Consider the following 23,840-nt stretch of genomic DNA (forward strand, 5'->3'; position numbering starts at 1 on the left):
AGAGATTCCACATGCTTTGAGTTTGGCCTCCTTGAATAATCCAACCCCCCTGAGCTTTTCAGCTCTAAGGCTTTCGCTGGAGCATGGCAGCCCCCGTTGGCGTTGAGAATGCGAAGGGAAATATGATCAAAGAGGCATTGGGGTTTCAGGGAAGAATTTCCCGTTGGAGGAGAAGGGAGAGAAGCTAAATTGATCTTCCTGGGTTAGCAATTCTTGCCTTGAGGTCTCAATCGAAGATGGAAAGGTAGAGATCAGGGAAATGAGCCAAAAAGATACCTTTCTCTTGGCAAGAGAAGGTGATGCTAACTTTAATCTCTGTGTTTTGGTCCCTCTTTTACATCTGCTGTCCTACTTTTGCCTTTCTCTGTCTCTCTCTGTCTCTCTCACTCCTATCTATCTATCTATCTATCTATCTATCATCTATCTATCTATCTATCTATCTATCTATCTATCTATCTATCTATCATCATCTATCTATCTATCATCTATCTGTCTCTCAAGGAAGGAGGGAGGGAAGGAAGGAAGGATACTCCTGATGTATGTAAAAAGAATAAAAGAGTAAATTAAAAATATTAAGTGAATAAACACGTTGTCTAAAGCTTCATGGTGTTTACAGTTTCTGAACGTGCCATTACAGTAGCTACTTGTGAGAGTATAGCAACTACAAATCACTACTGCCTTTTAAACGAAGCATGCTTAACGCAGTATAAATCACAAACTCAAACGTTCATCTCTTATGCCCTTAGTTAACACGGTAACACCCAGTCCTATTCTGTCTAGGCCTAGGGGCTTATTCATTGGGGGTGGGTGGGTTGTAAAATCCTACCTTGATGGCATCATGGCCCCAAAGGTTCTGTGGGAGCACCCTGTGTCTTGGTTACATTGTGCTGAAATGAATGTTCTTCTCCCCCAAGCTTCCTTTTATTTCTATTTTTCTTTTTTTAAAACAGCTGTGATAATTGTTTTAATTGCTGGTTGTATGTCACCCAGGTCATGTTTGGGGAGATAGGTGGTTATATTAATTAGAGAGAGGGAGATGATAGATGATAGATAGATAGATAGATAGATAGATAGATAGATAGATAGATAGATAGATAGATAGATTTGATAGGATAGAATAGATAGGATAAATAGATATAGACAGACAGTGGTAGATAGATAGATAGATAGATAGATAGATAGATAGATAGATAGATAGATAGATAGATAGATAGATAGATAGATAGATTGATTATATAAAGATAGACATAGAGTGTAGATAAGAGAGACAGAGATATATGATTGAGACAGAGATAATAAACACACAGATACAGAGAATAGACAGATGGTAAATAGATATACATAAATGACAGAGAGACAGACAGATAGTTATAGATGATAGATAGGCAGATAGGCAGACAGATAGATATCGGCAGATAGATAGATGATAGAAAGACAGACAGACAGACATAGAGTGTAGAAAGAGAGGATAGGTGATAGACAGAGATATAGACTATATACATGTGTGTGTATTTATATATACCGGTATGTGTGTGTGTTTGTGTGTGTGTGTATACTGTGTGCATACTGTGTATGTATGTATACTGTATATATGTGTGTGTGTATACACACACACACACATATACACAGTATATATACGTTTGTGTATGTATGTATGTGTGTGTAGATAGCTAGCTAGCTAGACAGACAGGGGGAGGGAGGGAGGAGGGAGGAGGGAGGGAGGGAGGGAGGGAGGGAGGGAGGGAGAGAGAGAGAGAGAGAGAGAGAGAGAGAGAGAGAGAGAGAGAGAGAGATGATTGATAGAGATACCAATTGAGAAATTGTTACAATAATTTGAATATATTTCAGCATGAAGGGAAGGCTGCTGACTCAAATCCCTTCTCCAGGCTGTCCAGACTCTTGATGGATGATTTCAAAGGGCTTCTTCTTAATTAAACAACAGCTGCCACCAGCCACATTAATCCACCTCTGACAGAACTGGTGGGAATTTAGATCTGCAAGGTTATTGTTTGTTGGCAGAGGAGGAAGAAATGCCCCAAATCTCTGGAAGGAAGCACATCATTTTACACCCCGGCAACGAGGATGTAAGTAAAACCTATAATGACATCCTTGCTTTGGCCAATTCCAGATTTCTAAAGCGAGACTTGTACTAAAGAATTCGGGATAAGCAAGTGGGAGGAATGTCTGTGGAGATTCTCCATCATGCAGGCCACGGTTGTCCCAAAGGGGCTTTTGGAAAAGGCCGCCGGACTTCGTTTTTCCTTGAAGGCATTTTGCTTCTCATCCATGAAGCTTCTTCAGTTCTCAAATGAGAAGGATGAGAAGAAAAACATCTTCAAGGAAAAACGAAGTCCAGCGGCCTTCCCAAAAAGCACCTTTGGGGCAAGCAGGAGGAATCCAAACATTTCTTGGGGTGGAGGAGTTGCTGAATGGAGAAACATCTTTGACCTTTTATCGGTTTTATTTTGATTTGTTTGCTTGTTTGTTTTATTTATTTATCGAATTTATATTGCCGCCTATTCGCCCATGGCGACATGAGGCAGCTTACGGAATATAAAACCACATTTACAACAATAAAAACCAACAAAAGGACTCAAAATAAATGAATATAGTACAATATAACAAAATCAACCCATCCCTTGCTCCGGTGACAGCAGATCACACAAGCCAGTTATGATAACCTGGCGTTGCCCAAGTATTTATTTATCCTAATCCTGGATTAGACAGGAAAAAGGAATGAATTATATCTGTAGCATCAAGTCAAAGTAATTCACTAAAGATATAATTGATTCCTTTTCATTTGAGCGGCCCAGGCGTTCCAGAGTTATGCTGGAACACCCACACACGCACACAAACGAACTTGAACCCAAAATGCACACTATCACTGTCAAAAGTACTGTGACTTGACACTATAGATATAATTCATTCCTTTTCGTTTTTGCGGCCCAGGCGTTCCAGAGTCATGCTGGAACACACACACAGACCGAGCGGTGTTAGGGATGTCTTACCCCCCAGAGTATTTGTTTCCAGAGAGTAAGTCATCTGTGTACCAAGTTATTTCAGTGACCCAGGCGTCCCAGAGTTATACTGGAACACACACACATAGACACACCCCGAGGGATGTTAGGGGGTGTCTTACCCACACAGTATTTGTTTCCAGAGAGTAAGTCATCTGTGTACCAAGTTTGGTTGAAATTGCTCGAGGCGTTCCAGAGTTATCCTGGTGTACACACACACACAAACACACACACACACACACACAGCCATTTTTATATATATAGAAGACGACGTAAGAGACTGACAATCACTTGAACCTCACCTCATTTTGGTAGCTTCATTTTTTTGGGGAAAAAAGCAAAAACAATCAAGGTTAGGTCGTCTTCTAGGTTTATTATGTACCAAAATCCTTCCTTTCTTCCCCCCTCTCCCCCCCCTGCAAGGTGCCACCCCGCCCCTATCAAAGCATTGCCAAAACGTATAGCTTGATCACTCAGGGCGAAGTCAACTTATCCAAAGCTTTGTGCTCCTCCGCAGATTCCGGAGATTAGGTTCTCTGAACGAGGAAAAACATCCATGTGGGGAAAAAAAAAGTATGATACACACTCGGAAACTGTTGTATTGGCATGTTTATGGAGAACAAGCATGATCCACAGTTCCGTTTTGGGCTCAGATATGATAACATGTGAGGAATGCTCTGTTTTGGGATGTTATACATTCATTGTTGGTGGAAAGAATGCCACAAAGACATGCTAAGAATGCTGGAAGACACGCCTGCCAAATTTATGCGGCTCCGCATAAGCCAGGGGCCCAAATTATCTAGCCCTTAAAACAACATCAGCTCGTGGTGGGTATTGACAAAAGAAAAAAAAATTAAAAGAGCAGCTGTCTAGCTGGGATCATCTCCTTTCACCGTTTCCCTCTGCCCAAGCCTTCTCCTTCTTGCCAAAAGCTTCTCTGAAGACAGCTATGGGATTGTAGAAGAAAAGGCCGCAACGGATAATGCTCTCAGTGATGTAAGGCAGAAGGGAGCAGGGGAGAGCAAGAAGCACAAAGAATGCAGAAGAGAGAGAGAGAGAGAAAGAGAGAGGGGGAGGGGGGAGGCAGAGAAGAGAGAGTGAAAGAAAGAAAAAGAGAAAGGAGAGAGAGAGAGAGAGAGACAGAGAAGAGGAAAAAAAGAGAGAAAGAAGAGAGAGAGAAAAAGAGAAAGACAGAGGCAGAAACACAGAGAGACAGAGACAAAGAAAAGAGAGAGACAGAAACAGAGAGGAGAGAGAGATAGAAAGGACAGAAAGAAAAGAGAAAGGGGAGAGAAAGAGAGAGAAAGAAAAGAGAGACAGAGGGAGGCAGGAGCTGAGAAAAGCAGTGGAAAAAGAAGGGGGTTAAAAGGAGAGGCTTTAATTCCTCCAGTTTAAAGCAGGCACCTTCCCATCTTCATGTTGGAGAGAGCTGACAGTAACAGGGGAATGGGAAGGCTTTGATCAGGCTTGCAAGATTTCTTCTCTCTTAAGGGATATTGAGAAATTCGGTGTGCAAATCCCCCCCCCATCCATCGACACAAGGAATGGGGGTTGAATTTTTACAAGGACAAAGGGAACGTCTCCGCTTTCTGGCGTGTTGAAGTTGCAAATTTAACGTGTGCTGAAACAAGGTGTGGCTGTGTTCCTATCACATATGGGTTTACCGTGGACTGAATAAGCCATGATCGATGGGGTTCACACCAGTAATGGTATTCGGTCCTTGATGACATCTGGGTGGAGGGGCGGAGCCTTGCACCGCCGCCACTACTGGTTCGCCCCAACTGGAAGCATACCACCTCTGGTTCACACCCCATGGGGTGTTGGCGAAAGAGGAGGAGGAGTGAAATTCCTGACAGTGACAACAATTAATCGGTGGAACGGCTTGCCTCCAGAAGTTGTGAATGCTCCAACACTGGATGTTTTTAAGAAGATGTTGGACAATCATTTGTCTGGAATTGTATAGGATCTTCTGCTTGAGCAGGGGGTTGGATTAGAAGACCTCCAAGGTCCCTTCCAGCTCTGTTACTCTGTATTATGATATCAAGAAGAGTCACATGTATTATGACTTCACAGGAACTATCATAGGAACTGGGCATGGCTAGTCTAGTGAAGAGAAGGACCAGGGGAAACAGGAGAGCAGCCTTCCAATATTTGAGGGGCTGCCACAGAGAGGAGGGGGATCAAGCTATTTTCCAAGGTACCTGAAGGCCAGAGAAGGAAGAATGGATGGAAACTGACCAAGGAGAGATTCAACCTGGAAATAAGGAGAAATTTCCTGAGAGTGAGAACAATGGAACAGAAGTTGCCTTCAGAAGTTGTGGGAGCTTCATCCCTGGAAGCTTTCAAGAAGAGACTGGACTGCCATCTGTCAGAAATGGTGTAGGGTCTCCTGTTTGGGCGGGTGGTTGGACTAGGTGACCTACAAGGTCCATTCCAACTCTGTTGAACTTCAGGAAAACGGCCCTTGGTATGTCCATTTACATAAAGTTGCATGGATGTTCTTCTAACACAGAGCTCTCCAAATTTGGCATCTTTTAAGACTTGTGGGTTTCAACTCCCAGCACAGCTGCCTGAGGAATTCTGGGAGTTGAAGTTCTCAAATCTTAAAAGCTGCCAAGTTTGGAGAGCCCCGTTGAAACACAGGATGTCACCATGGCTTCCACCACTCATCTCCTCCAGCATCTGTCTGCTTTGTTTCTCTTCGTGTCCTGACTAGCCTGGAGCCTTTGGGGAAGGGCATCTTTTCACACACACTGCCTAAGGGATCCTTTTCCCAGGAGAGGCCAAGGCTCGGTTGTGCCTTGCATGCAAAGCACCTTCCTTGCCTTTCTCTTATTAGAGAGACCATGGCTGAAGGGACAAACGGAAGGCCAGTGTCCTTTTCCCCAAACAGTATTCAAATGAGCTGAGGGATGGAGCAAACTCAACTGGATCCACATTTGATCCAAGCAAGGAATTCTTTGCCAGAAACGCTCTCGGTAGTCCGCAAGGTGTCACTAGGTTGGGGAAATGGGGAAAATGTTTAAAAATGCACCTAGAACCAGGAGGAGAGTGAAGGGAGAGGGAGGGAATGGTCAGGGAAGGGGGAAATGGAGAGGGGAGGGAGGTGAACGGATGGGGAAGAGGAGGGAAGGGGGAGGGAGAAGGTGAATAGAGGGAAGGGGAGGGAAGGGGAAGAAGGAGAGCGATGTGAACGGATGGGGAAGGATAGGGAGAAGGTGGTGAATAGAGGGAAGGGAAGAGGAGGAGGGAGAGGGACATGAATGGAAGGGGAGGGAAGGGAAGGTGGGTAAGGGAGAGGAGAGGTGGGGAGGGGAGGGACGTGAATGGATAGGGAGGAAAGAGGAGGGAGAGGAAGAAGGTGAATAGAGGGAAGGGGGAGCGGAGGGGAGGGAAGGAAAAGGAGAGGTGGGAAAGGAGAGGGAGGTGAATGGATTGGGAAGAGGAGGGGAGGGAAGAGGAGGGAGAGGGAGGTGAATGGGGATGGGGAAGGGGAGGAAAGAGGTAAGGTAGAGGAGATGTGGGGAGGGGGAGAGGTGACTGGATGGGGAGGGGAGGGAAGAGGAGGAGGAGGGAGAAGAAGGTGAAGGGGAGGAGGGAGAGGGACATGAATGGATGGGGAAGGGGAGGGGAGGGGAGGAAAGGAAAAGTGGGCAAGGAAGAGGAGAGGTGGGAAAGGAGAGGGAGGTGGATTGGGAAGAGGAGGGGAGGGAAGAGGAGGGAGAGGGAGGTGAATGGATGGGGAGGGGAGGGAAGAGGAGGGGAAGGGGAAGAAGGTGAATAGAGGGAAGGAAAGGGGAGGGGAGAGGAGGGAGGTGAATGGACGGGGAAGGAGAGGGAAGAGGAGGAGAAGGGAGAACAAGGTGAAGAGAGGGAAAGGAAGGGAAGGGGGAATCGTTTGTAAAAAAAAAGAAACGACCCCCACTTTACAAAAATAAAGACACTCATTGGGAAGATGTCGGGTAGAAGTTTTCCACGTCCAGCTGAGAAGTTCCAATCCCTCTTAACTCTGGACATTTGCAGTCGTTCCCCCCCCCACCCTCCCCTGAGCCCCCGTTGTTATCTTACGGGCAGCACTCATTTTCTCAGCCCTCTTCCTCTCTCTCTCCAGCAGTTGCTAGAAAAACATCGGGACAATGAACTCCGATCTGTCAGCCAAGATGGAACCGCTCGGTGAACTGTGAAAAGCCAAATAACACTTTATACCCTCCCTGCTTGCTTGGGAAGAAAGCCTCCTCTTCATCTGGCACAGGGGTGACATTGAAAAAAAAACACACACACACAAAAACAAACTCCTTTTCACGCCTCCGTGGAAGTCTTTAGCTTAAGCCCCCCGGCAGCTCAGCGGCCATTGAGTTGATCGGATGTCACGTTGACTGTAGAACGTCCAAAAAGGGCTCCATTGACAGGACACTGGGGGTAGCGGGGGGGGGGGGAGACCATCCTTGAGAGACCCAAGGACCGCAGAAGGATGAATGGAGGAGGACGCTGCAGTCTCTATTTTTCCCTCTTCTTCCCAAACTTGGAAGCGTGTGAGGACTTCAAAAGCGTTGCGCATTTTTTAAAGAAAATACTAGCTGATAAACCTGGTGTTGCCTGGGTATTTTATTTCTCCTAATCCATACATTTGTCCTCGAAAATAATCCCGGACCAAACTTAACTTCTAATGTTGGATTTTTCCCCCTTACCAGTGGAGGCCCCCTTGTGGAATATTGTCAAGCCATTACCATGGCAACTCCACTGTGCTGTACAGTAGAATTCATTTTACGGCAGTACAGTAGAAGCCATTTCAAGGCACAACAGGCTGTATCTTAACAGAATACACACCCCGAGGAGTGTTAGGGGGTGTCTTACCCCCACAGTATTTGTTTCCAGAGAGTAAGTCATCTGTGTACTAAGTTTGGTTGAAATTGCTCCAGGCGTTCCAGAGTTATGCTACATACACACACACATTTATATATATAGATTTGGGAAGAGACAGGATGGTGTAAGAAGCTGGAGTAAGATCTGAATTCAAACCTCTGTGCCCAACAAACACACAGAGGCAGACAGATAGAGATCACAGCTATACTGTGAAGCCAAGTAGCTTCCTCTCTGGCTTGCAAGGAGGATTATACACAAAGGCTCGATAAACTAAAGTAGAAAGTAAGACGTCAGAGCACTCAAAATTGGCCCACCACAACAAATACAGGGAGCCCTCAGCTTAGGACCACAATCGAGCCCAAAATATATGCTCCTAAAGGAGACATTTGTTGAGTGAGCTTTGCCCCATTTTACGACCTTTCTTGCCCTGGTTGTTAAGTGAATCGCTGCAGTCAATAAGTCAGCAACACGGTTGTTAAGTGAATCTGACTTCCCCATTGTCTTTTGCATGTCGCACAAGGGGAGCATGTGACCCCAGGGACACTGCAACCGTCATGAACATGAGGCAGTTGGCAAGTGTCCAAATTTTGATCAACGACCAAGGGAATGCTGCAACAGTCATAAGTCTGAAAAAACCGGACATTTTTTCAGTGATGTTGAAACAGTCACTAAATGACTGGTTGTAAGTTGAGGACTACCTGTAAAAATCCAGGTCAGGTCAGTAATAGCCCTTAAAATAAATGTCATATATATATATGTGTGTATGTATGCATGTATGTATGTGTATATCTATCTCTATCATCATCTATCTATCATCTATCTATCATCTATCTATCTATCTATCTATCTATCTATCTATCTATCTATCTATCTATCTATCATCTATCTATCTATCTATCTATCTATCTATCTATCTATCTATCATCTATCTATCTATCTATCATCTATCTATCTATATTCGTAGATTTTCACTGATGTAGGTGTGCTGGTCTTGTTGTATTCAGGTCTTTTCCCGTGTAAGATTGAGATTGTGTTGGCAACATTTCGGCGAGGTCTCACTCGCCATCTTCAGGCTGGTGTTTTCGGCTTCATGTTTGTGTGAGTAAAGCATGATCAGAGCTGCCGTCTTTCTATAAACCTTGGTGTGTGTGTGTGGAGTGCTGGCTTTGTTTCAGTAAGTGGATTGATTGGCTGTGTGGTTGTATCATGATTGGTAGATTGGTGCTGATTGGTGCTGGCTGTGTGTCCGTTGTTGTTTTGTGTTTTAAAGGCCTGGGTGGTGGATGGGGCTCGTTTCTTGACTAGGGCTGGTTTCCAGATGTTTGGTAGGCGGGAGGTATCATCATGTTTATTCATGTTGTGGGGGTGTTTCTCTATTTCGATAGCTTCCATAATTATTCTCTTGTTGAAGTGTTCAGTTTTGGAGATTAATTTGGTTCCTTCAAAATTAATTTCATGTCCTGTAGCTTTAAGGTGCTTAAAGAACAGAGACACAGAACAGGACAACAGCATCGCCCTCCTCCCTTACATCAAAGGCACCACAGATAAAATCAGCAAAATTCTCCACAAACACAATATCAAGACAGCCTTCAACACTGACCAAAAAATAGCCAACATCTTAAGAAACCCCAAAGACAAGATCCAGCTAGAAAACCAAGGAGTCTACGAAATAACAAGGCAAAATCTGCCCTGCAACATACATCGGACAAACGAACAGGAGAATAAATGCACGCATCGCAGAACATAAGAACGTAGTAAGAAAAAAAGAAAAATCTTCCTCCCTTTTCCAGCACCTTAAAGCTACAGGACATGAAATTAATTTTGAAGGAACCAAATTAATCAGGGGTGAAATCCTCCTGGTTTGGCCCGGTTCGGCCGAACCGGTAGGGATGACTGTCATTGGTTCTGTGAACTGGTAGTAAAATAAAAACTTCCGAGGAAGCTTTTCCCCTGCTTTTTAAAGCATTTTTTCCTGCCTATTCCCCCGAACTGGCAAGAAAAAAAATGCTTTAAAAAGTGAAAAAAGTTGGCCACGTCCACTGTCACATGACACCCCCCCACACCAAGCCACGCCCACAGAACCAGTGTCAAAAAAAATTAGATTTCACCACTGCATCAGATGGAGACTTCAGACACTTAAGACTAGTAACCCTTTTTTTTTCTCTACGTCCAGGTGCACCTAAGTGCAATGGTGTGATAAAGCTAATTATGAGTGCCCCATTAAGCAAAGACACCAAATCCAGATCCGTCCCTCCCCCCTCAGGAGAGGTTCAAAGGAAAGGTGCATCTTATCTATGACATATAATTAACGGGGGGGTGGGGGCTGCCTTAAAACCAGCTTTTTAAATAAACACCAACTGATGCACAATTTGCGGTGAATTCTAGTCTTCGTCAAGGAGAGTTTGAAGAGGATGAATAGCTAGGAATCTTTGGGGAGTCTTACTCCTGGTGACATGGCTTTTACACGCAGGGAAATCGTATTTTCCATCCTTCTTTGCTTAGACTCAACACACATAGAGGGCATTCAGTTAGCCAAAATAAAAGGTAAAGGTTCCCCTTGCACATATGTGCTAGTCATTCCCGACTCTAGGGGGCGGTAAAATCCATGGCCTAGGGGTTGGGGATCCCTGCTCTAAAACCTTGCCACAGACAGTTTCTGTGTCTGTGATTGCAAACACTAAGTTTCTTCTCTGAGTGTGGACGTCCCAGCCTTGCTCCCACAATGCAGTATTTTTTCCCAACCTGGCTGGCTGGGGAATTCTGGGAGTTGAAGTCCACCTGTCTTTCAACTCACCGAGGTTGGGAAGCTCTTAGGGCATGCAGCTACACCTTTACAGAAGGAGCGGTAGAAAACGAGATGTCAGTGCAGGGCAGGAGGCGGCTCTTGAGAAACGGAACTGCGCGCCGGATACCACACGGGGGTGGGTGGGTGGGTGCCTGCTTTGCAGAATCGCCACAGGCCCCCAAAACCCTCAAAAGCATAGCCGGCGATTCCGTATCCCAGTGTTTCCACATAGAAGCAGTCCTGACGGCAAGTTGCATCAGATGACGTGATCAGAAAGGACAGCTTGGTGGTGGCAGCCAAGTGAGGAATTCATTGACTCCGTAGGTGGTGTGGCCCGCCAGCGGCCAGCGGAGCAGGTGGCAGACTCAAGACAGTGAGGAGGTTGGGGAGGAACATGGGCCAGTCCTGGAGATGGAGGAAGGCTCTGATGAGGGCTCTGCATTGGCTGTCTGACAGTTATAAGCTGCCTTCGGAGTCAGATATCAGTGGGGCAGACGAGCAGCTGGAGCCTGTTCCCAGTGTGCGCATGCAGAGTTGCCAGACCAAAGGAACAGCTAAAGAACAGGGGTCAACATGGGAGTAAGGCCACAGGTGGATGGTGAATGGCCCCTCCCATAAGGAATAAAAGAGGAGCGAAAGGGGAGTGGGATTTGCGGTAGACCATTTGTTCGTTTAATTAGTGTGAAGATTTGTTCGTGACTCTCAGAGACTCCTTGCCAAGTATTTCCTTGGCGTTTGGAAGATATCGGCCTAACCGCTCTCCAAGCTTGAATAAGGTCTGTGGTCGTAAATTCACCCTTGAAAGACTGTTTGCCGGGACTTTGCTGGATGTGAATGAGAGGAATTCAGGTTAGCTTAATAAAAAGGGGTTTTGTCGGGACGAGTCTGCTTCGTCTTACCCTCAAGTTCTTGACAACGGAAGTCACAACAAAGTATAGTCAGCCAAGAGCTGCTCCCAACCCCGATAAGTTCTCCGAGGTGTCTTTGGAGTTACTCCTGGTTGTCCCTGTCCCACCCCCCCAATCAGTCTTGCTTCTCCTCCTTGTGCTTCCAAGGGTAAATGAGCTCTCCGACGAACAACTTCTTGCACACAGAAGCCCAGGAGTCTTTGGGGTAGCAGCTGTAGGTTGGAAGCCTATAGATCTGTACCACGCGGCCATAAGCGAGAGGGTTGATCTGGCAGGTTGAGAAGATGTGGGAGAAGAGATTCAGAGTGAGTAAATCAGGAGCAGGCCAAATGGTGTACAGGGAGTCCTCGACTTACAACAGCTCTTTGAAGTTACAACGGCAAAAGTGAAAAAAGTGACTTAGGATCGTTTCTCACACGACCGTGGCAGAATCCCCGTGTTCACCCGGTCAAAATTCAGACATTTGAGAACCGACTCATATTTATGATGGTCGCAGTGTCCTGGGGTCACACAATCCCCCTTTTTGCGACCTTCTGCCCAGCGAAGTCAATGGGAACGCCAGATTCACTTAACGACCGTGCCACTCACTTAATGGCTGCAGCAATTCACTTCGCAGCCAAGTTACTCACTCAAACAACTGCCGCAAGAAAAGATGGTAAAACGGGGCAAAATTCTCCCTCAGCGGCAGAGATTTTGGGCTCAACTGCGGTCGTAAGTCGAGGACTGCTGGTACGACAAAATCACAATGCAGTTTGTGCAGATCGATCAAGAGATGCGGTGGTGGTTGTGTCTTTCCTATATAAAGAGGAATCTGTTTTGGGGGAAATCTGCTTCCAAGCCAGCCTTTCAAATGAAGATATTTTTTCTTAACAGTTTGATGATTCATCTTCCCACCCTTAGAATAAGAAGCCCAAATGACATCACCGGTGGTGGGATTCAAAGAATTTAACAACCGGTTCTCTGCCCTAATGACCAGCTGGGTAGGCGTGGCTTGGTGGTCATGTGACCGAGAGGGCGTGGCCAACTCAACGTCACTCAGGTCGATGGGAGGTTAATATTTCTACACAACTGAAATGTTTACTCTGTTTGCAACTCTACCCCCTCCTTCCAGCCCCAGTATGGTATATTTTCTGGCCCGGATCCAGCAAACTACTTCCATATAAGCTTGGCTCAGCACCTAAGAACTGAACTGTACTCAAACTGAACGCAATCCAAAATTTAATGCAGCTAGACTTGTTTCTTCCTGCCTCTTCCAGCGCGTGTAACCTAATAATTTATCCAGACAAGTGGCTTTCCACTTGGCACTCTGGTCAAACGGCACCGAAATCTGGAAACGGCTTCCGGGCGATTTCACAGAAGGCCGCTAGACCCAATAAAATATCTCCTCACTGTCTTTGAAATAATGAAATGTTTTTGTGCACACACAGCTTCTTTTTAAAGATGTCAGGTTTGAAAGCCAATGCATGTTTCGTACATTTATTTTCCAGCCCGATTTCACATCAGGAAACACAGCAGAATGTTTTTCCAAGGAATTATCTGTTCACCTTGACAGGGCCACCAACCCTGTAGACATGGACTTGTTAATATGATGCCCTCAGTGTAAAACAGGTAAGAGGACAAACATCTGTACTGGGTTTAGTAACATACACTACTTGTTTAATTAAACATTATGCCCATCTATTGCCAGTGGTAGAATTCAAATTTTACTACCGGTTCTGTGGCATGGCTTGGTGGGCGTGGCTTGGTGGGCATGGCAGGGGAAGGATACTGTAAAATCTCCATTCCCAGCCCACTCCAGGGGAAGGTTACTGCAAAATCCCCATTCCCTCCCGATCAGCTGGGACTCGGGAGGCAGAAAATAGATGGGGGCAGGGCCAGTCAGAGGGAGTATTTACCGATTCTCCGAACTACTCAAAATTTCCGCTACCGGTTCTCCAGAACTGGTCAGAACCTGCTGAATACCCACCTCTGATTGATACAATATCTTGAGATTAAGGCAGCGCTTCTCATCCTTGGCAAATTGAACTAATGGGTGGACTTCAACTCCCAGAATTCCCCACAATTGCTGGCTCTCTGCTGCCACCTAATGGTCAGGCAAATTCTGACAGTCCAATTGTGATGGCCCTACTCAGTGGGAACAACACAAGCATCCTTCCATGATTATTCTATTGGACCTCAGAAGGATAGACATAGCAGTAGCATTTAAGACTTATATATCGGTGCTTTACAGCCCCTCTCTAAGCAGTTTACAGAGTCAACATATTTGCTCCCAACTATCTGGGTCCTCATTTTACCCACCTCGGAAGGATGGAAGGCTGAGTCGGTCAGAATCGAACTGCTGGCAGTCGGCAGAGTTAGCCTCCAATACTGCATTTTAACCACCCTGCCACCAGGGCTCATATTATTAGGATATTAGTAAGAGTAAATGAAGCATGAGGATGTGTCGAGGGTAGGAGAGAGTTGCAAGGTATTCTGAATATGAGCACAATTCCCTAAAGAAACCAAGAAAGAGAACCCGGGTTTACCTGCATCAGAAGTCGAAGAGGTATGCCAGTTTCCTGCTCCAGAACTCTGAATTTGACACCAGCTGAAAACACACAAAATGAAAGCAGGTGTGGGAAGGGACAGGCTTTACTGACTGACCACTGCAATGAGCTGGAGGAATTTTGTAAAACGCCAAATCTGGGTTTTAAAAACAGAGAATGACATGGAGACAAAAATCTCGTTCCCCGCAGGAAGTTTAAACGCAACCAGGTTTGTCGATAGGAGTTTATGCTCCGAACATTGGTTATACGCCAACTTATTGTCGTTGAAACTCCACTTATCATCATCCTTTAATGACCCCCTAATCCCTTGTGGGGTGGAGTCTGGGCAACTGAATGGAGCTAGCAGAGCATTTTCATGGCCGGATGCCCTTCCCTGTTGCCGATGTGGAGTTTTGTTCGGCAGGTATATTCTCAGTGTACCCAGAGAGAGAAATATCTGCCTCTCCCTAGGATCGAACTCACAGCCCCCTGATTGTGAGGCGAGATCTCCACCTCTAGGCCACCGCACCACTCTGGTGAAACTCAACTTATAGGTCAGTGATGGCAAACCGTTTTGGCACGGAGTGCCCAAATTGGAACGTGCATGCATGTATGCGCATACACATGCCAGAGCACTGGAAACCTGAAGACTAGCTGGCTGGCACGCGCATGCCTGTTTCCCGGCCGTTTTCTGGCCTTTTTCAGGCCATTTTGGGGGCATTTCTCTGATTAAAACCAGTCAGAAAATGGCCTGGAAAACACCCTGGTTTTTTTGCCATTTTTGGCCATTTTTCGGGCTGTTTTCAGGCACTTCCGCCACTGGACCGGAAACCAGAAGAGCAGCTGCATGCCCACAGAGAGGGCTCTGCGTGCTACCACTGGCACGCATGCCATAGATTCGTTATCATGGTTATAAGTAGTCCAATTACGACTACAATGGAATCTCAAATTTCCATGGCCAACTGTGGCAAGAAAGATCATGAAAGGGGGCAAAACTCAACTGTCTTGCTTAGCGACAGAAATGCTGGGCTCAATTGTGGTGGTAAATCAAGGACTATCTGTAGTGAGTTGGAATTTACAGGTCTTAAACCTGTTAGCCGGTAGCAAGTTAATTCTCTGTCCAATTTAGTGTATATATCTATTTGTGTGCCACGGATTCCTGATTTTAAGCCCGTACGACCAACATAAACGAGAGTCCGGGCAAAATGTTCAACCCCACAATTTACTTGTTATCACAACAATATAGATTGATAAGAGCTTACAGGCGAGTCTGTACCCTCGGCAGAGTCGAAGGGCAATGGCATAAAGGGGCAGTGAGTTGATGAGGTCCACCAGCAGATGGATTAGGCCTTGCACAAGGACGACCAGGAGACGAAGCTAAGAGGAAAGATTCGTTTCTGTTAGATCTTGGTGTTAATATTCACTGGCCAACCCCTGGCAAGTTCTACAGCCACTATAAAAGTCTCCATCTTAACTGCATCCCTGTTTGGTTTGGTGGCAGCAGTGCCTCAGATAGAAAGCCCCTATAGAGAGTAGTGAGGACAGCCGAGAAGATTATAGGAAACTTGCTTTCCTTTATTCAGGATACTGCTTATAAGCGCTATGTGCTTAGACCTCAAAGTATCATCAGAGACCCCACACACCCACTTTATGGTCTGTTTCTTTTGTTCCACTCTGGGAGGAAGTTTTGAAGTATCTGTAGCAGGATTGCTAGATTCTGAAAACAGCTTTGCCTCCTATCCCATCCGTCTAGTAAACTCACAAGATTCATTTTCCGAACTAGACTGCTGTTTCTCTGTGTCATACAACATATGTCGCTATGTACATAGTTTTGTATGTGTTTATTTATCTTGTCATGTTTATGTAGTGTAAAATTGGAGGTGGTGACCCCTTTAAATGCTCTTGACGTTATCTGGCTTTTAACAATCCTTCCAACTTTTCACATTGCTTCGAACGCAAACCCCCTCAATCGTGCATTAATTCCAGAAAAGGCAGACTCACCAAAGTAAAAACCAAGTAATATAATGCAGTTGTGGGTAGCAGAAACAGCAAGATGGTAAACAGCAAAGTACCAATGAACAGCTGGAGAAGAAAAGACAAGTAAAATTATCAGAGATTATCAGTATAAATAATAATTTTAGGAAAGGGGGTAATAGAAAGCTGCCCCCTCTTGAGTACATGAAAAAAAACCCTAACATTTCTTAATTAATCTGAATTTTGACATGGGTATGTTATAATATGACCTAGATTTACGGTAATAACATGTTAAAGGGCTGAGCTTTCTTAATAGTAATATTGTTTATTACTGGACTTACAGATCTTCCTTTTTTCCGCCTCTTTGTCTATCTCTGCTCTCTGTTGTCATTATTCCTTTTGATTCTATGCATGTCTTCAAATTTCTTGGTTGTAAGCATGTATTCAAATCTGTTGGCTGCCCAACTCCAGGTTTACCATTGTGTTTTTGATATGTTTTGCTCTTAATTATTAATTTAGTTTGGCAAGGGGGAGAAATGATTTTTCTATCAGAGGAGAGACCAGCCCAGAGTTCTCACGTGAGGCATAAATTTGACCAGCCTCAAAACATCCTATTTTGGATATATTATGCAAAGCCCAGCTTTTTGGAGAAGCCTCAAATGCTACCGTGTTTCCCCAAAAATAAGACAGGGTCTTATTTTCTTTTGACCCCTAAAATAAGCGCTTGGCCTTATTTTCAGGGAGGTCTTGTTCTTTTTGAGGTGCAGGAGGCGGCGAGCGTGGTCACCTCATGGCGGCTGCTGTGTTACAATCTTTTCAGGGAGGGCTTATTTTCAGGGGGGGGGCTTATTTTAGTGCATGCGCTCAAAAGCCTGATTGGACTTTTTATCCGGGGAGGTTTTGTGATCTCTTGTTTATAGGGTGACCAAAAGAACAGATTCCGGGGGCCCAGAGATTTTTCCAAGACTTTGCCTTCGCTCCTTTTCTTTCGAGAAACTAAATGGAGTTGGGAGCCCTCCAGCTGATCAGGCAGCTGTCTTGACGTCTTAACACGGGGTGGAAAAAGCAAAGACTTTGTCGCAAATAAATTCCGCCCTCCTCACCCTCCTGTTGGGAATGTGTGGGCCCAGCTCCCTTCCAAAAGCCCGTGAAACGGGGGGCTTTTAATAGAAACACAAATCAGCAGGTAACCATGGCAACCCTCTTGGCTATGGCTGTAATTATTTGGTGTCTTTGATTTCCTTCCCTACCGCCAACCCATTATCACACACGGGCTGCGACTTACATAGCACGGGGCACCTGCGGCATGGGGTCTCTTAAGACTATAATTGTCTGAAAATGAGATGGGAGAGAAAGGTGACGTTCAGGGCTCGGTAATAAACAGGCTGCATCGGGGTAAAGAGTGGGCCTGAATTCCGCAGTTCGATCCTGACAGGGCTCCAGGTTGACTCAGCCTTCCATCCTTCCGAGGTGGGTCAAATGAGGACACCAGATTGTTGGGGACAAGAGGCTGGCTCTGTAAACCGCTTAGAGGGGGCTGTAAAAGCACTTTGAAGCGGTATATAAGTCTAATTGCTTTTGGGAGGGAAAGAAGGAAGGAAGGAAGGAAGGAAGGAAGGAAGGAAGGAAGGAAGGAAGGAAGGAAGGAAGGAAGGAGTTATGGTGGCGCAGTGGTCAGAGTGCAGTACTGCAGTCTACTTTTGCTGCCTGCCGGCTGCCTGCAATTTGTCAGTTCGAATCTCATCAGGCTCAAGGTTGACTCAGCCTTCCATCCTTCCAAGGTGGGTCAAATGAGGACACCAGATTGTTGGGGACAAGTGGCTGACTCTTTAAACCGCTTAGGGAGGGCTGGAAAGTACCGTGAAGTGTGTATGTATGTATATGAATATACATACACACATCTATATATACTTATATACTTCACACACACACATACATGCATACATATATACATATACATATATACATACTTCAGTGAGGCAGATGAACAGTTGGAGCCTGTTCCCAGTGTGCGCATGCGCAGAGTTGCCCAGACGAAGGGAACAGCTAAAGAACAGGGGTCGACTTGGGAGTAAGGCCACAGGTGGGTGATGAGTGGCCCCTCCCAGAGGAAAGAAAAGAGGAGTGAAAGGGGAGTGGAGTTTGCAGGAGTTCGCTTAATTGGTTGGTGACTCTCCGAGACTCCTTGCCAAGTTTTGCAGAGATCGCCCTGGCAGCTCTCCAAGCCAGATAAGGTCTGTGACCGTAAATCCTCCCTTGAAGGACTTTGCTGAATGAGCAGAATTCACAGTCAATTAATAAAAGGGTTTTTTTGTCAGTCACAAGGAGTTTGCTGCATGCCCTTGGGAAGCCTCGGTCAGAGCAGTGCCCCCAGAGAGCCTTTACCTGGTCTAAGTCATAGGAGCAGGAATCTACGCGTTGCCTCAGGACGTTCCATTTCTTCCCTCGGAACAAGCGCCATAGAGAGGACAAGCCATAAATCTTGAAGCAATACAGCCTAAGTCCAGAGGAGGAAAAGAGAAAAGTCAAATAAAACCCCAGACTTTTTTTTGATACGGGACCTATTTTACCAATGGTTAGACAATAGAAACAGAAGTTAGAAATGTGGGGAATATAAAAAGGATAAATGTTAAAATGGAGATTTGTTAAAGTAGGTAAGTATTATTGTTACTTATAGTATTATAGTTTTACTGTTATTACGTTGTAAATCATTTTGATTATGATTGCCTAAAAACAATTGTACCCGGACAACACAGTTTGATGGGAATTGAATTTTTATATGTTATATAAATAAAATAAACAAAACGGGACGAAAAAAAAAAGGGTGCTTGGGTGGGACGGTACTTCTAAGAGGACAGGGATTTCGGCTACGAGACCGAGCCGCAGTCTGAATGGGATAGCAAGAACCTTTATTGCACATATATATGGAAAATGGAAAATTGTGTGGGTTGGCCGCTGGCAGGCTTAGCAAGGGTAATATGAGATCCTGAGGTCAGGGCAATGGGGAAAAAGGCAGTCTGAGAACTGACTGGCTTGCGAAAAAATTCCCACATGTAAAAAGTGGGAATGTGACTCCCATGACTTCCTATACTTTCCCAAAGAGAGAGAGAGAGAGAGCGTTGGGGTTTTATTTTGGTTTTGGCAACTTCAAAAGAAAAGCCCTTTCAAATGGAAATCCATCTGCGAAGCGGGCTTGCTTAACGAAGGGATCGGGAATGGAATGCACGGGCAACTCTTCGCTTGTTTCTTCGCTTTAGAGGCGAAATATTGACGTTTTTGTATTTTGTTAAGCATAAGCGGTGGCTCAGTGGCTAAGACGCTGAGCTTATCGATCAGAAAGGTCGGCAATTCGGAGGTTTGAATCCCTAGCACCGCGTAACGGAGTGAGCTCCCGTGACTTGTCCCGGCTTCTGCCAACCTAGCAGTTTGAAAGCACTTTTGAAAATGCAAGTAGAAAAATAGGGACCACTTTTGGTGGGTAGGTAACAGCGTTCCGTGCGCCTTTGGTGTTCAGTCATGCCGGCCACATGACCACAGAGACGTCTTCGGACAGTGCTGGCTCTTCGGAGAGAGGAGGCCCTCCGGAGGCTTTATGAGCTTCCCTGAAGCCTCCGGAGCGCAAAAAAACGGCCCTACGGGCAAACCGAAAGTTCGGGAACAGACTTCCGGTTTGCTCAGAGGTTCGCTTTGACTGCTCCGGAGGCTTCAGGGAAGCGTCCTGAAGGTCCCTGAAGCCTCCGGAGGGCTTCCGGGGGGGCGGGGGAGGCTGTTTTCGCCCTCCCCAGGCTCCTATAAAGCCTCTGGAGCCTGGGGAGGACAAAAAAAGCATGCAAAAAATGGGGGGGGAGTGCCTGTAGTGCGCGCATGCGCACTGGGGGGGGTGTATGTCATGCATTGCATTATGGGTGCGGCACACCCGCACACTACCCCGCTGCGCTCCCCCCCACTTATGGCACGCGAGCCAAAAAAGGTTCGCCATCGCTGTCCTATAGCATTTCAGGCAAACGGTTGTCCAATCTCTTCTTAAAAACCTCCCGTGTTGGAGAACCCGCAACCTCTGGAGGCAAGTCGTTCCACTGATTCATGGCTTGCCTGGTAACCCAGGGAATCTGGCACACCCACCTGGCTCCGTAGACATAAAAACAGTAGATGTGGAACGTCAGGAGCGCAATGATGTCGGAGAGGATGGAAAGGGCCACTGTCAAGCCAAGGCAAGCTGACAAGCCAACATACCACAGGATCTTCTCAATGAACGGAGACATCAGATGGATGTAGCCTGAAGAAGGAAACAGCAGCACTTAACAAAGAGCAACCATCTCCCTTCAATGAGAGTTATCACAAATAACAGAACAAAATAACAGAATCGGAAGGGACTTTGGAGGTCTTCTAATCCAACCCTCTGCTGAAACAGGGGACCCTATACCATTCCAGACATGTGGCTACCCAAACTCTTCTTAAAAACTTCCAGTATTGGGGCATTCACAACATCTGAAGGCAAGCTGTTCCACTGGTTAATTGTTCTCACTGTCAGGAAATTTCTCCTCAGTTCTAAGTTGCTTCTCTCCTTGATTAGTTTCCACCCTTTGCTTCTAGTCCTGCCCTCAGGTGCTTTGGAGAATAGCTTGGCTCCCTCTTCTTTGTGGCAACCCCTGAGATAATAGAAGACTATTATCATGTCTCCCCTAGTCCTTCTTTTCACTAGACTAGACAAACCTGCAACTGTTTCTGCTAAGAGCCCTAAAACTTTCTATCTCCATCAAGATAAAGATCAAATCTCTTATCAAATGATACTGGTAATGATAACCATAAAGATTATAACTTGTTGAGAAACAAATAAAGTCGGATATCTGAATTCAACGTTGCCTGTCTATTAAAAACAAGTTTTCAGGTGCTGTAACACCACGGTGCTAAGCAAGTCCTAAACATGAAGCTAAACCTTAAGACATTTTGGGTGCATCATGCCAAGATAAGAGTCAATGGAGAAGTATTCCCAGTACTTAGAAAAATCAAATGGAAAAAGAGGCTGAAAGGAAAGATGGTCAGATACCACCACTGATAACCCAAATCTGAGCCTATAACACTCCAAAGGAACAATCAATGCAATCCTGATGAAACAATGGCCATCAGATCATCAAGGATTTGGAATTACTGAATAATGACAAGAACAAATAAAACAGAGCCTAAAATGACAACACCTTTGTATGTTTTTCGAGTGCGTTTCAAGGTGTTGCTTGTCATCTTCAAAGCGCTTCATGGCTCGGGACCTAGTTATTTGCGAGATCGCATTCTACCCCATACATCCCTACGACCAATCCGCTCACACAGGGAGGGTCTCCTCCGGGTACCCTCCGCTAGACAATGCGGGCGGGCGGTGCCCAGGAGTAGGGCCTTCTCTGTGATGGGCCCAACCCTCTGGAACGAACTCCCCCCTGATATTAGAACTACTGTTGATCTCCGCTCCTTCCGTAAGAAACTCAAGACCCACCTGTTCCGACTAGCCGGCCTGGCCTAATCGTAATCGTAAGTACAATCTCTTACTGACCTTCCTGGATGGCTTTTTAATATTGTAAATTTTGGGGTTTTAATTTGGTTTTAGACTGTTTTTTAAACTAGAAATGAGTTCGGGCATTATACAGACCGTATGTTTATGTTGGTTGTCTAATGTTTTGTTGTTCTTGCTTTGTTGTTTTATATGTACTGTCTGTACACCGCCCTGAGTCCCTGCGGGGAGAGGGGGGCGGTATATAAATTTAATAAAACTTAAAACTCAAACTCAAACTCACCAACAGTCCAAAGAACAAACAAGCATGACCTTTATAAGAAAGTAGAGTAGAGTAGAGTAGAGTAGATTAGAGTAGAGTAGATTAGAGTAGAGTAGAGTAGAGTAGAGTAGGAGTATAGAATATAGAGCATAGAGTATAGAATAGAATGTAGACTAGAGTAGAGTAGAGGTATATAACATAGAGTATATAATATATATAATAGAATGTAGAGAAGAGTAGAATAAGAATAGAATAAGAATAGAATAGAATTCTTGATTGGCCAAGTCTGATTGGATACACAAGGAACTTGTCTTTGATGCATAAGCTCTCAGTGTACATAAAAAAATACATTCATCAAGAATCATAAGATACAACACTTAGTGATAGTCATAGGATACTAAATAAGCAATCAAAATCATAATAGGAAACTAAATAAAACATTATAGATCGTAAAGTTACAAGCAACAAGATTGTAGTCATAAGTAGGAGGAGATAGGTAACAGGCAATTTATAAATCTATAAATTCATTATCTATTTATGTGCTTGTTGGGTATCAGAGAGAGTTGCATAGCAATCTAGAGAAGAACGGGACATGCAACTCTTAAGGTGCCCTGTCCTATTCTCAAATCTTAGGTCCCTGGTTCCAGAGCACAGCTTCTAGAACCTCTAAAAGAGATTCCTCATTCAATGACACATTCAGATGTGGGCAGTTCTTGCTTTCTCTGGGCTGGTACCTGCCAGCCATCAAAGTCAAGGATGATAGGATTTGTAGTCTTAAACGATCAGATGGCATCGCCTGGTTCCCCTCAACTGGCACAAAGGAGTTCGTTACATGGCACAGGCAAAGGAAGAGAAGGGCACTTACTGAGCCAGAGGTGGATGTGGTAAAGGAAAAAGCGGCCCAGCACCTGATCCAAAGCTCTGTTCATTTTTAGGCCAGCTGGCACACCCATCAGCCACTGCAGGAGGTTCTGGAGCTGCTGGGCGATATGCTGCCGAAAGAGGAAGAGATGATCAGTGTCAGTGGAAAATAGCTTGTACAGAACAAAGAGTGGTTTTCAAAAAAGCTAAAATATGATTTTATTCCCTTTTTAACTCATGGAAAGAAAATGCATCGGAGGCATCAAATACAGTCTTTCTCAACCACGGTAACTTCACGATAGGCGGACTTCAACTCCCAGAATTCCCCGACCAGCCATATCTTAAAATTGCTAAGGCACTGATCAATATATCATTCTATATCAATATGTCACTCTAGAAACAGTGCAGAGAAGAGCAACTGGGAGGATTAGGGGACTGGAGGCTAAAACATACGATGAATGGTTGCAGGAACTGGGCACAGCTAGTCTAGTGAAGAGAAGGACCAGGAGAGACAGGATAACAGTCTTCCAATATTTGAGGGGCTGCCACAGAGAGGAGGGGGTCAACCTATTTTCCAAAGCACCCAAAAGCCAGATAAAGGAATAATGGATGGAAACTAAACAAGGAGAGATTCAAACTAGAAATAACTGTGAATTGCCTGATAGGTGGAAACAATCAACTCATGGAACAGAAGTTGCCTTCAGATGTTGTGGGAGCTTCATCACTGGAAGCTTTCAAAAAGAGACTGGACTGCCATCTGTCAGAAATGGTGTAGGGTCTCCTGCTTGGGCGGGTGGTTGGACTAGATGACCTACAAGGTCCCTTCCCACTCTGTTAATCTGTACATATTTAAATGCCATTGAGATCTTTGCTGGCCAGATTTTGTTTTCTGCATACGAGTTGCTAGCCGCAATTAAACCATGATAGCAAATTAGGATGCTGTTTCTCAGCCTGGATGGGGTAGGGGTGGGGGAATGAATTTGATGCCCAGTGACTTGGGGCCAAGGACCATTAATGGGAACGGAAACTAGAGAGGCAGGGGAAAGGAGAGCGAAGGAATGCAATTTTACACGAGGGATGTATTTTTTTTTTATCAGTATTTTGGCGACGGATCACAAGCTCTTATGATTTATGGACGGAAAGGT

The 23,840-nt window shown here is 45.2% G+C and overlaps 2 protein-coding genes and 1 long non-coding RNA gene across 6 annotated transcripts in view; 2 read left to right on the plus strand and 1 right to left on the minus strand.

The window, feature by feature from the left end:
• The window catches only part of ABCA3 (ATP binding cassette subfamily A member 3), a 392,707-nt gene that overhangs the window by 190,609 nt on the left and 178,258 nt on the right, over window positions 1-23,840 (plus strand). The window lies entirely within an intron of this gene.
• On the plus strand, window positions 7,110-9,810 carry LOC309398877. The gene is made up of 2 exons (XR_014176458.1): window positions 7,110-9,004; window positions 9,039-9,810. It is a non-coding gene; the product is annotated as an uncharacterized lncRNA (long non-coding RNA).
• PIGQ (phosphatidylinositol glycan anchor biosynthesis class Q) overlaps window positions 11,310-23,840 on the minus strand; it is a 32,100-nt gene continuing 19,569 nt past the window's right edge. For all 4 annotated transcript variants that reach the window (XM_081966141.1, XM_081966142.1, XM_081966140.1 and 1 more), the window contains exons 5-11: window positions 22,700-22,826; window positions 20,195-20,348; window positions 18,458-18,569; window positions 16,100-16,180; window positions 15,361-15,475; window positions 14,099-14,160; window positions 11,310-11,841 (exon numbers count right to left, since the gene is read on the minus strand). In XM_081966141.1, coding sequence (XP_081822267.1) covers window positions 11,689-11,841; window positions 14,099-14,160; window positions 15,361-15,475; window positions 16,100-16,180; window positions 18,458-18,569; window positions 20,195-20,348; window positions 22,700-22,826 — 804 coding nt within the window. In that variant the 3' untranslated portion in view covers window positions 11,310-11,688. The remainder of the gene's footprint in view (window positions 11,842-14,098; window positions 14,161-15,360; window positions 15,476-16,099; window positions 16,181-18,457; window positions 18,570-20,194; window positions 20,349-22,699; window positions 22,827-23,840) is intronic.

Source organism: Natrix helvetica (genome assembly GCF_964273705.1).
Source record: "Natrix helvetica genome assembly, chromosome: 13".
NCBI lineage: Eukaryota > Metazoa > Chordata > Lepidosauria > Squamata > Natricidae > Natrix > Natrix helvetica.